The 13367-nt window shown below is 34.5% G+C and overlaps 1 protein-coding gene across 5 annotated transcripts in view; it reads right to left on the bottom strand.

Annotated features, from left to right (window-relative positions):
• Positions 1–13367, bottom strand: part of Stil (STIL centriolar assembly protein) — a 51949-nt gene that overhangs the window by 20130 nt on the left and 18452 nt on the right. For 4 of the 5 annotated variants that reach the window (XM_076862793.2, XM_076862792.2, XM_076862795.2 and 1 more), the window contains 4 exons: positions 12235–12385; positions 10977–11086; positions 7062–7176; positions 4456–5439 (listed from right to left, as the gene is read on the bottom strand). In XM_076862793.2, coding sequence (XP_076718908.2) covers positions 4456–5439; positions 7062–7176; positions 10977–11086; positions 12235–12385 — 1360 coding nt within the window. The remainder of the gene's footprint in view (positions 1–4455; positions 5440–7061; positions 7177–10976; positions 11087–12234; positions 12386–13367) is intronic. The other variant, XM_076862796.2, reaches the window with a different exon arrangement.

The following is a 13367-nucleotide window of genomic DNA, read 5'->3' as shown; positions in this document are numbered from 1 at the left end:
AGGCTGAGTCAACATAAAATGGCATATGTATTTATAGTGGTTATGAGCATGGGCTTTGGTGTCATTAAGACATAAGTTTAAATTATACTCTGCTACCTTTGGGATATTAAAAGCTTCAATATCACCCAAAACTAGGGTTGTTGTGAATATTAAAAGAGACGAATAAAATAGTTTAACTTGTTGAATGCACAGTCAGGTCCTACACTAAAGTATTTTATAATAAACATATTTAACCTTCAAATCTACAGATAATACACCAATCATCTCTCCTATTTTACAATGAGAAAAGTGAGATTTAGAAAGAACACATAGGAAACACTCAATAAGAGACTTTTTATACATATTCAGGGCCTAAAGTTAATCAGTAAGTATGCTTTAACAATGTGCTTTCTCAGCAGATGCAGAGTGCATACCTATAATCTCAAATATTCAGGGTCGGGGGCTGAGGTAGGAGGATCACAAGTTCCAGGCCATCCTGGGCAACTTAGTGAGAGAACCCGTCTCAAAATAAAATTCTACACTGGGCTTGGTGGTACATACCAGTGGCTTAGGAGGCTGGGGCAGGAGGATCACCAGTTCAAAGCCACCATAAGCAAAGGTAAGGTGCTAAGCAACTCAGTGAGACCCTATCTCTAAATAAAAACAAAATACAGCTGGGGAAGTGGTTCAGTGGTGGAGTGTCCCCGAATTAAATACCATACTACACACACACACACACACACACACACACACACACACAAAGATATATTATTCAATAAATATGTGGGGCTAGTCATCTGATTAAAAAAAAAATCTTATCTCCACATCCAAACAAAATAAAATAAAAGCAACAATCCAAGAGGGGAGGGATGGAGAGTAAATTTTTTATAATCTTGAAGGGAAGAAGACTTTTCTAAACATAATATACAACTCAGAAAGACAATGAATAATATTTAACTTTAGATAAGCTAAATCATTATGCATGAAACAAATGGCCAAAATGCAAAACACTTAAGACAAACTGTAAAAAATTCCATGTGTGATAAAGAATAAATTTTCTTAATATATAATCTCTTATAAATTAGTTAGAAAAGGACTTAGTAGAGAATGCTTAAATAACAGATTTTTAACCAAAGGAATACAAATGGCCATATTAATTCATGTTACTTATAATAATATAATGCAAATTAAAAGTTTCTAATTATAACCCTGATAATTTTAGAGTTAGATATGGCTAACATTGCAGATACAGGGTATTAAACTAGTATAACCTGGGCTGAGGGTATAGCTCAGTGGTAGAGTGCCTACCTATCATGTGAGGCCATGGGTTCAATTCCCAATACTACAATAATAAATAAATAATATAAAGAGGTTTAATTCTTTTTATTAAAAACAAGGGAAGAGACTCCTTCCTACCCCTTATTTAAAAAAAAAAAAAAAAGAGAGAGAGAGAGAAAGAGAGAGAGAGAGAAAACACTGGTATAACCTCTCTGGCAGTCACTTTCACTCATTCAAGTAACAAAACATGTATTAAGCAACAATTACAAGTCAAGTACTAATAAAGGTGCTAAAACAGTGATGATAAGTAGCTGCCTCCTTAGAGCTACTTTATATCTCAGACCAAAAACAAAAAAACCACCAACATATAATTAAGGCGTGAATGACATAAAGGAACTAGCCATTATAAGAACCAAAGGAGGCATATTTCAGTCAAAGGGAGATGCAAATTTAAGAATTAAATATAAGCATGTTGTAGCATGTTTGAAGAACAAAAAGCATATCACTGTGGCTGAAATGTAGTGAACATAGAAGAGAGTGTTAAGAGATGATTTGGGAGAGAGAGACAGACACAGAATCACAAAGGTCTTTGAGAGCCAAAGTAAAGAATGTGGAATTTATTCTAGTTGTAATGAAAAATCTCTGGAGGGCTTTAAGGAAAAAGTTCATGATCGGATCTGTGCTTTAAAAGATTTTTGTGGAGTTTTCAAGGGCAGGAAATATGGAACAGTACTGGGCATGATTAAAGAATGGTTTGACTTGGGGTATAGCAGGAAAGACAGTACAGAGTAGTTAAATTTAGGATGCATCTATAAAGTAGAGCCTAAGTTTTTTGTTTTTATTTTTTGTAGTGCTGGGGATTGAACCCAGGGCCTCATGCATGCTAGGCAGGTGCTCTATCATGGCTAAATCCCCAGATCCAAGAGCCGAGGTGTTTTTTTGTTTTTAAAATTTGGCCAGAGTGCCTGGATGACAGATGATATCATTAACTTGAGAAAATAATGATAATAAAAATAATAGTAACAGTTAACATGTATTGAGCATTAACTTCATACCAGGCATGAATCTAAGCCCTTACTTAGTAACTCATTCAATCCTTAGAACTCCATACAACTCATGTATATCCCTATTTTGTATAAGAGAAAATTGAATTCAGGGCTAGGGGTATGGCTCAGGGTTGAAAACTTGCCTAACACACATATAAGCCCCTAAATTCAATCCCAACCACCACAACAAAAAAACTAAAAAACAACAACAGCATAAAGACAAAAAACTGAATTCACAGAAGTAAGATTATTTGTCCAAAGTCATATAACTTAATTTCACAATTTTACTTCTAGGAATCTATAGTACACAGATACTGACACATATGCAGTTAGGTGCAAATACAAGGATGCTCACTGCTTCATTTTTTGCAATAATAGGTACTTCAAACTGTTGATATAATCACTAGAACAATTAGAAAACTCTGTGTACAGCAGAGCAAATTCCTATGTAAAGTATGAGAGTTCTACATGTACTTACAAGGAAAATGCCTAAAGTATTAAAAAAAAAAAAAACCTACAGAAAGCTAAAAAAGAAAAAGAATTTCATGTTCAAGGAGAATACTATATTTAACCACAGAATATTTCCTATATCATATATTTTGGGGATGGTTACTGGGGATTGAACTCAGGGGCACTCGACCACTGAGCCACATCCCCAGCCCTATTTTATATTTTATTTAGAGACAGGGTGTCACTGAGTTGCTTAGGCTGAGGCTGGCTTTGAACTCACATTCCTTCTGTTTCAGTCTTCCAAGCTGCTGATAACAGGCATGTGTTATAGCGCCTGTCCCAAGTTACTAAGATTTCTCAACAGCTTAAAGAATCCTTTTAGCCTGTATTATTCTTTTTTTTGAACAAGACAAAAAAGAATTATTTTCAATATAGAAATATTTAACTAAATTAAAATTTCTGCTACATATTTATCACAATTCGTTAAAATCCAATGTATATTTTATAATTTCAAAGAATTTTACCTAGGTTTAAAAAAACAGCAAAGCTGGGGCTGGGACTGTAAGAATGGTAGGAGTGCTCACCTAGCATGTGTGAAGCACTGGGTTTAACTCTCAACACTACATAAAAATGAAACTTTTAAAATAAAGGTATTGTGTTATTCTACAGCTAAAAATATTAAAAACAAACAAACAAAAAAAGCAAACCTAGCCAGGTGTATTAGCACACACCTGTAATCTCAGAGACTTGGGAGGCTGAGACAGGAGGGCTCCAAGTTCGAAGCCAGCCTCAGCAACTTGGCAAGACCCTGTCTCAAAATAAAAATAACAAAAAAGAAGAAAAAAAAAGAAAAAGAAAGAAAGAGCAAAGCTGAATTTTTCCCAGGTGTTCCTATCCAAAGCATTTTTAAGCACAGCTTCAATTGCTTCTTTTTCCAAATTGCAAACAAGATGCCTCCAATTTTATAAAGCACATGTATTTATGCATACTATATACATACACACATAAATACATATTATATATTCCATATAGCTATATGGAAAAAACATGAAAATGAGGTACAATTGATTTGGGGTGGGTATATGCAAGAAAGATGTCAATGAATAAAGACATAATACTTATAAACTAAACTATGCACAGGGCTGGAGATGTGGCATATGTGAGGTCCTGGATTTGATCCCTGGCACCACAAAAAATAAAAAAAGAACTCTGCAATAAAAATCCCTTAAGGAACAGAACATTTCAGAACAAACTGAGTGGAACAAGTCAAGTTTTAGTCTATTCTCTGAAGGTACACTGGCTAAAGGTCGGTATACATAATAAATGATTGAAAAAGTAAAGATGTGTCAACGTTTAGTTGTTTAGAAGAATTATACAATCATTTTTATAGGAGCAAAAAAAGCAAAGAAAAATGCAATAGTCTTGTAGGTTAGGATATCACAAGATAGTGTGAAAGAAGGCTTGCTTTCTTTTCTGGTTCTACTATTAACTAGGAATGAGGAACTGGGTTAAATTATTCTCTCTAATCCTCACTTCAGCTTATCTATAAAATGAGAGGTACTAGAATTCAGTTTCGAAGGTTTCTTTTAATTCTGACAACTCTATTCATAAAAACATAATTACTGAAGAGTAATAAAACCAGTTTTTAAGAAACCATATCAATACAAAGAATTGAACAAAACTAAGAAATCTTCAAGCAAACCTGTGCCTGAAGTAGCCTCAGCTGTCTGTCTTGCTCTGTGACGAACCGATAAGCATCTGGAGACAGTCCCATCATTCCATTATCTGACTCAGTCTTGGTTGTGTGCATACACACTGCACAAGGATGTGGGTTACAAGAGTCTATATGTGAAGGTCTTGCCACAGGCGATGGTTCTACACTGTTGTGGGGAGAACAACTATCCATGCCTCCCTGAGGTCTCAAGGCTACAGGGCTACTTGAAGAATAGAATGCTTTATGACATAGAGCTGGACATCCACTTGGATGAATCAACGAATGTTTCTGAAGGGCTTCAGACTGGAGGTCTTGAATGGATCCAACTGTATTTACTCCTTGCCAAGAATTTATTGGACTATATTGAATATGGCCATGATGCTGATAACAGCTGCAGACATTTGTGGAATAATAAGTTGGTAGTGGGGGAGCAGGTACCTGAACTTCTATTGGTCTTCCTGAATTATGAGGTGAAAAAACAAAATTGTGTGGATGGGACTGTGGAGCAAGAGAAGACTGTCTCGAATTAAATGTGGAGGGCCTTAGAGGATACTCTTCTTTCTGTACATTTCCAGCAGAAACTGCTTGAAGTTTCTCAGTTATATCAGGAGGTGGAACGTTAAAAGAAGATGGCGGAACACTCTTATTCCTAAAATGAGAGTTCCCTATGTTACAGGTAGATGGCTGTCTTACTTTGCTGTCTGTCTTACTCTTGTTCCTCAAAGGAGCACCGTCCTGATTAAACTGACTTGATATCCCTTTTAAGGAAGACTCTCTAGGTTCAGCTTCTGGGCTGTGTTTCTCATCATAAAGCTCAGGTTTCATTGCCTTCAAGTGTTCAGAGTGCTGAATCAACAAAGGAGAATTTTCAGTGTTCACCGTTTCCAATGGATTCAACATATGATTTGATTCTATAAAATTGCCATCTAAAACAAGTGAAAGTTCAGGAACTAATGGTTGGATCTTGGAAATCTACAAATGGAAAAGAAAAAAGAAATTCTTAGGAAAAGATATATGCATTACTTTCCTTAGATTAGTATTTCTCTAATATTAGCCATTTAAATATTATTCATAATTTATACCATCAATAAATATTTTCTGGATATCTTGTATGTTAGGCAGTACGAATACAATTGTAAGCAAAATAAACAAGGTCTTTGTTCTGAAAGAATATAGCTAAGCATCTCCCAGACTTATTTAATAATGGAACTTCTTTTATTGGACCACTAATTAATGTTGCTTAGATCATAGGATATGAGAAACTTTTATACACTAGTTTTACATCTTCACTCTGTAAAGAAGTTATCACAAGTAGAATGTTTCAAGAAACCTAGTAGCAAATGTTTATGTATCTCAAATAACAAGGGATTTTCCAATAAATATTTCAAAATATTTTTCCACTAAATTATGTTATTCTGTTATTCCTTTTACTGATGTCAAATAAAAGGGCTGGAAAAAGAGCAGGGAAGACTAAACAAATTGCTCCTTGTGGAAAATTTGGTTATACCTTGATATTCATTTAAAAAATCTTTCTCATACCTTTCTCTTCTAACATAAGTAACAAAACAAAAAACTAAAAAGGGCTGGGGGATGTAGCTCAGTGACATAGCACCCCTGGGCTCAATCCCACTATCAATAAAAAAATAAATAAATAAAATAAGTAACAAATCCATGTGAGGTATACAACAATTCTAAAAGAACCCACTCGTTGGCAGCACAAAAAATTATGATGGAATCAGAAAATTAACCTCTGATTGCAAGTAAGATATTTTTTCAGAATATGGTAACAAAAAAAAAAAATCAAGCTTTGCTGATAGTATAGAATGTTGAGTCTATATGGCTGTATTTGTTTTATTTTTTTTGGTACCAGGAATTAAACCCAGGGGCCATTAATTAAACCCACTAGCGACATCCCCAGTCCTTTTTAGTTTTTCTTTCTATCTTTTCTTTTTTCTTTTTTTTAAAATCAGGGTCTAAGTTTCTCAGGACCTCACTAAATTGCTAAGGCTGGCTTCAAACATATGATTCTCTTGCCTCACTCAGCCTCCTGAGCCACTACTCCTGGCTATATGGTTGTTTAAAGCACCAGATTCTGGGCTGAATGTGGTGGCACATGCCTATAATCTTAGCTACTAGGGAGGCTGAAGCAGGAGAATCACAAGTTCAAGGACAGCCTAGGAAATTTAACAAGATCCTGTCTTAGAAAACAAAACAAAATAAAACCAAAACAAATCTCTATCAGATTCTAAAACCAAACCTCCTGAATTAACAATCCCAACCTTACTACTCACTGTGTGATCTTGGACAGGTAACTTAACCAATCTATGCCTCACTTTTCTCTGAGAATAACAATTATATATAATCATTATATATATAATTACACATATGTAAAGAGTATAAACAATATGTATATGCATTATTACCTGTAATAATAATTATATGTACTCTGAGGGTGTGTGTTTATATGTGTAAAATCATATAGAGATATATAGCTAGAATAATAAATAAATTTTAGGTCCAATTTAGTGCTTTAACAAAAAGAGGCTTTTTGATCTCTAATCACAAAGGTGAATTCATACTAAGATCAGGGATACCTTCTGACTCACTGGATGAGGACTAGGAATTGGTCTTGGAGAAAAATCTTCATCTTCAACACCAGAGTCGTGATCATTTACTGGTATTTTTCCAAGAGATAACTTCTGGGAAGAACTAAGGCATAGAAAAGGAGACAAGAAAAAATTTCAGCAACCTAGTATACTTCATTCTAGTTTAAACTGAGTGAAGAAGACCTTAAAAAGTAGTATTTGGATCATTTAATTTAGTATCTAACACTACAGATTGATTACCTTGTTTACCTGATCATGGCAAGTTTATCCCTATGTTGTTAACATTACAATAAATCAATAGTAACTGAGCACCTTCTGATTGATTATGCAGGGAGTCTACAAGTATACTTAATATAAAAAATTATAATCTGTTGATAGGCATGCACATTGACACAAACACTAGGCTAAAAAGGAAAATAATTAAAGAATTACATTTTCCTATGAAGTTATATCTGTGATGGGAAAAAACATTGAGGTATCACCTCTCATTTAGTCAGCTATGGTTATTGTATCACAGGTGGCATACTTCTGCAGAATATAGAACAATTTTGAGTGTTAGTACCAAGTTTCAAAAGCTGAAATTAGGGTTTAAGACCAAAGATTTGAAATACTATATGTATCATGTTTTTGTCTAAACTAGATAAAGTTTCAATAGGATGCTTTAGGGGAAAGTAAAGTCAAAAGGAAGCTAAGAGCAGGGTGCAGTGGCACACACCTATAATCCCAACAACTCAGGAGGCTGAGGCAGGAGAATCACAAGTTCAAAGTCAGCCTCTTAGCAACTTAGTGAGACCCTATTTCAAAATAAAAAAGGGCTGAGGATGGGGCTCAGTGGTTAAGTCCCCTTAGGTTCATTTCCCAGTACCAAAAAAAAAAAAAAGAACCAACAAAAAAAGGAAGCTAAAAGAGAGCTTAGAACTAATGAGGCTCTTAAGAAAGGATCCTGTATATGAAGAACTCCAAAAAACTTAACACCAAACAAACAACAAAAAAACTCCAATCAATAAATGGGCAAAGGAACTGAACAGAAGAAGAAATAGGCATGGTCAACAAATATATGAAAGAATGTTCTACATTTGTAGCAATTATAGAAAGTTGAATGAAGACTACACTGAGAATTCACCTCACTCTAATCAGAATGGCAATTAGCAAGAATACAAGTAACAGTAAATATTGGCAAGGATGTAAGGGAAAAGGTACATTCATACACTGCTGGTGGAACTGCAAACTGGTGCAACCACTCTGCAAAGCAATATGGAAATTCCGCAGAAAACTTGGAATGGAACCACTTTTTCTTTTTCTTTTTTTTTTTAACTGGAACTAGGGATCAAACCCAGGGCTTTATGAATGCAAGGCAAACACTTTGCTGCTGAGATACATCCCAGTCCTGGAACCACATTTGACCCAGTTCTCCCACTCCATAGTATATACTCAAAGGACTTAAAATCAGCATACTATAATGGTGTGGCCACATTAATGTTTATAGCAGCTCAATTCACAATAGCTAAGCTATTGAACCAACCTAGGTGCCCTCCAACAGATGAGATGAATGGATAAAGAAAATGTGGAATGTATGTGCAATGGAATATTACTCAGACATAAAGAAGAATGAAATCCTGGCATTTGTTAGTAAATGGATGGAACTATCATGCTAAGCAAAATAAACCAATCCCCCCCAAAACCAAATGCCAAATATCCTCTCTGATATGTGAATACTAACACACAATAAGGGGTGGGGAGGGAAGAATAGAAGTTCACTGGATTAGACAAAGGGAAATGAAGGGAAGGGAGTAGTGGAAATAGGAAAGAGTAGAATAAATCGAACATAACTTTCCTATATGTTCATATATGCATATAACACCATATCACGTACAACCACAAAAATGGGATCCTAACTAGAATAAGTTAGACTCTATGTATAACAAGTCAAAATACACTTGTTATACACTCCCTTTATAACAAGTCAAAATACATTCTATATCTAAAAAGAGCAAACAAAAATAAATAAATAAAGGTTAAAAGAAAGAAAGGACCCTGCATCCTGTTTTATACAAGTTGAATTCTTTCTTGTAGACGATAATAGAACAAGTAACTCCAAAGCAGACTTGAAATTCTAATAGCAGACGAGAACTTTCCCCCAAACTGATAGTCTGGAGAGACAGATACAAAGATCTTTCTCTGCAAGGTACTGAAATGAAGCAACAAGAATATCTGCATAGTGTATTTAAGCAGATGGTTCTGTACCAACCCACAAAGCTCTCCCATCAAGTCAAAGGACAAGTGAAATACAGAATGATATCCCAAGTGCTCAGAATAGCACAGACATGACAGAGAGAGCCAGGAACCAGAATAAGGTCATAGGAGTTTCACTGCAGGAATGTGCACAAGTCTGCTTAAGATCAGCTGCTAATGATAACATCTCAATATACAGCAGTACAGATGGATGAGAATTATGTCAATTCTTATTCCAAGTATTGGTACACCATTACAATCCTTTACACAAAACCCAGAGGGCTGGGGTTGTGGCTCAGTGGTAGAGTGCTCATCTCCCATGTGTAAAGCACTGGGTTTGATCCTCAGCAACATATAATAAATAAAATAAACGTATTGCATCCATCTACAACTAAAAATAAATTAAAAGAAAAAATAGAGGAAAAGGGATGAAAAGGCCTTGATTTGACTGAAATTTGGTTTCTATAACTCAGTAGAAAGATTTTTTGTTTGTTTGTTTATCATGCTAATATTCTAAACAGATAGCACTAAAGGTCCAAAGGTAGATCTGAGTTATAGTAAAAAAGTTGACTAACAGAAAAGTCAATTGCTATGATGCATTAAAAATAACAATTGTTTCTAAACTAAGGAATCAAAGAACAAACTAATAACATCATGTCCCTAACCCTTATCACATCACCTGGCACATAAGTAGAATAAATGACAAAGCTGGGTTAGGGATGTAATGGTTAATTTTATTTGTCAATTTGGTTAGGCCAGAATACCCAGCTATTTGCTCAAACATTGTTGTAGATGTTTCTGTGGATGTTATTTTACTCTCCATAATATGGGTGGGCATCCTCCAATCAACTGAACACCTTAACAGAAAGACTAATCTCCCAGGAGAGGGAATTCTGCCAGCTGATAGCCTTTGGAATCAAATTACAACTCTTCCCTGAATCTCAGTTTACCAGCCTACCCAGCAGATTTTGGACTTGCCAAAATTCCATAATTACAGCAGCCAATTCTTTAATATAAAGATCTCACTCTACATATACACATCCTACTGTTTCTGTTCTCTGGAGAACCCTCATTAATACAAGGGTGTATCCTCTTTACCACAAAAGTAGGATACAATGACACAAAGAGTCACAAGCCCTTATTTAATATTCTCCAAGTGTATTTGCTTTGAAAAATTTTAAACAAACCATTTATTTTTTAGATAGAGGAGTTATTTTAATAGTATTTTATCTGACAGAGCCAGGTTTAAAATTATAAGGCAGGGAAGAACAAACAAAAGACATTAAAAATAGAATACATTGAGTGATATTGGCCAAACTATATTGTTATATTGTGTACTGTGTGCATGTACAAATACGTAACAACAAATCCCATCAGTATGTATAACTATAGCACACCAATAAAAAAATGTGGGGAAAGAAATAGAATTCTACTTCTTAGGCAAGATAATTTCTTGACAAATGTCTTTTTTGTTTCCTACATAATAAATCAACTCAAAAGAAAATTATATTAGAGTTTTCTTTTTATTAAAATTATCAGCCAGCTTTCTAGAGACTATGAAAGGATACATTTAAAGCAAAGACAGTTTTATCAAAAATAACTAGTTATTTTAATTACCAAAAAATAATAAATATAATAAAGTATATATGACAATAAAAAGTTACATCTTACCTCTTAGTTGAAAGACTCTTAGAAAACTTGCTGAAAAATTCTGTTTCTGTATCTTGGCTTTCAGCACTTAGTTCAAAATGGATTTGATTTTTGTCAGAAGGTTCAACATTCTGAAATGAAGTAGGTCATACTTTGAGATGTGACTTAAATAAAAACACCAGAGAATTCAATTTAGAAAAAAGTAGCTCTGAAATACTGGGTAAATTGGTGGGGGAACTTCTGATTTCTGTAACTCTAACCTTCTTTTGTAAAATGTCCATTTCCCAGATCTATAAGTGAAAGTTAAAACTCAATCACCTGTATTATGTAATTTACTCAGTAACCAGGACTTCAATGAATATAAAACAACTATAAACTGAGGATGACAGCTAAAGAAAAATGATAAATGATATATGTCTCTAAAGTAGAAACAAATTATCAGAGATCATTTAAGATAATAATAACTACAATATGAGAGCTGCTATAACCTATAAATGAACTCAAAAGATCAGAATGGATATACATGGTTATTTAGAGGTATTTAACTTTTTTTAATAAAATAAAGAATATTTTCATTTATTATTGATCTAAGATCTAACCAAGAATTTCATTAAAAAAATGATTTTTAAACAAGGTGTGCAGTGGTGCACACCTGTAATCCCAGTGATTTGGGAGACTGAGGTAGGCGTATCACAAGTTTGAGATTGCCTCAACAACTTAGCAAGGAACTATCTCAAAAAAAAAAAAAAAAAAGATGTGCAGAGTCAGGGGTGGACGGTGGGGGTGGTGAGACCAGGACATAGCTCAGTGGTACCATGTCCAATCACCAGTACAGCCAAACAAACAAACAAAAAAAAGTGGTCTTTAAGTGGGTGTGGTGGTACTTGGCTACAGACCCAGAAGCAAGACCTTTGTTTCAAAAAAGAAAAATCAAAACTTAAAAAAAAGAAAAGCAGTTTTTAAAATTTGGTACTGGATATTGAGCCCAGGGACACATTACCACTGTACCATATCCCCAGACCTTTTTATTTTTTTTATTTTGAGACAAGATCTCACTATTGTTAGGACCTAGATAAATTATTGAGGCTGGCTTTAAATATGCAATCCTCTTGCTTCAGTCTCTCAAGTCATTGGGATTACAGGCATGTGCCACCATGCTGGCTAAATTTAATTTTATATGACACCTGTACTTTTTTAAAGGGTAAAGACCATTGGGCTTAAACCGCCAAAATGCAATTGGAAACAGTCATCAATGTAGGTGAGTAATCAAATCACTTACATTGAAAAGATGTAATGTTTCCTTGCTGGTCAGTAAATGAAATTGAAGCTCAGGTACTTTGTCATCACAAGGGAGGCATTCATAAAACTCAGGTTCCTTATGTGTCAAAGAATAAAGAACTATGATGAAATTTCCAGATTGTGAAAAAACCCTGGACAAAACAAACAAACAAACAAACAAAAAAAAAAAACACCATTTAGTTAAAATTTAATAATGATAGTAAGATTATACTCAAAGAACTCTGAGGTAAGTCTCCCAATCTAATTATTAGATTAAGTACAGAGTCCAGTTTTTTTTAGTAGTTTTTTTTTTTTTTTTTGAGAGAGAGAGACAGAGAGAGAATTTTTTAAAAAAATTCTTTCTTTCTTTATTTTTAGTCATACATGACAACAGAATGAATTTTGACATATGATACATACATGGAATGTACATACATCAATCATATTATCAATTCTATTCTGCTGCCCTTCCTATCCTCCTTACTCCTCCTTTCCTCTCCCATCCTTTCTCTCTATCCAATCTAATGTGACACACTTTTTTTTCTTTTTCTCATTACAACATCATATATGTATTCTGTATAATAATGAAGTTCTCCTTCCATCTTCCATGCAACTCCCCTTCTCCCTCTTTTTCTCTCCCACCTCTCTTCCCTATTTAGTGGTAGTCTTCTTCTCATGCTCTTCTTCCCTATCCCATTTTGAGTCACCCCCTTTATATCAGAGAAGACATTCGACATTTAATTTTTAGGGATTGGCTAACTTTTAATTATTACCCCCCAAACATCAGATAGAGCTCTAATCTCTAGAGTATACAAAGAACTCAAAAAGTTAAACAACAAAAAAGCAAATAACCCAATCAACAGATGGGCCAAGGACTTGAACAGAAACTTCTCAGAAGAGGACATACAATCAATCAACAAGTACATGAAAAAATGCTCACCATCTCTAGCAATCAGAGAAATGCAAATTAAAACTACTCTAAGATACCATCTCACTCCAATAAGAATGGCAGCCATTATGAAGTCAAACAACAATAAGTGCTGTTGAGGATGTAGGGGAAAAAGGTACACTCATACATTGCTGGTGGGGCTGCAAATTGGTGCAGCCAATTTGGAAAGCAGTATGGAGATTCCT

Source organism: Callospermophilus lateralis, chromosome 7 (assembly GCF_048772815.1).
Source record: "Callospermophilus lateralis isolate mCalLat2 chromosome 7, mCalLat2.hap1, whole genome shotgun sequence".
Taxonomy (NCBI): domain Eukaryota; kingdom Metazoa; phylum Chordata; class Mammalia; order Rodentia; family Sciuridae; genus Callospermophilus; species Callospermophilus lateralis.
This window is presented reverse-complemented; position numbering and strand designations above follow the sequence as displayed.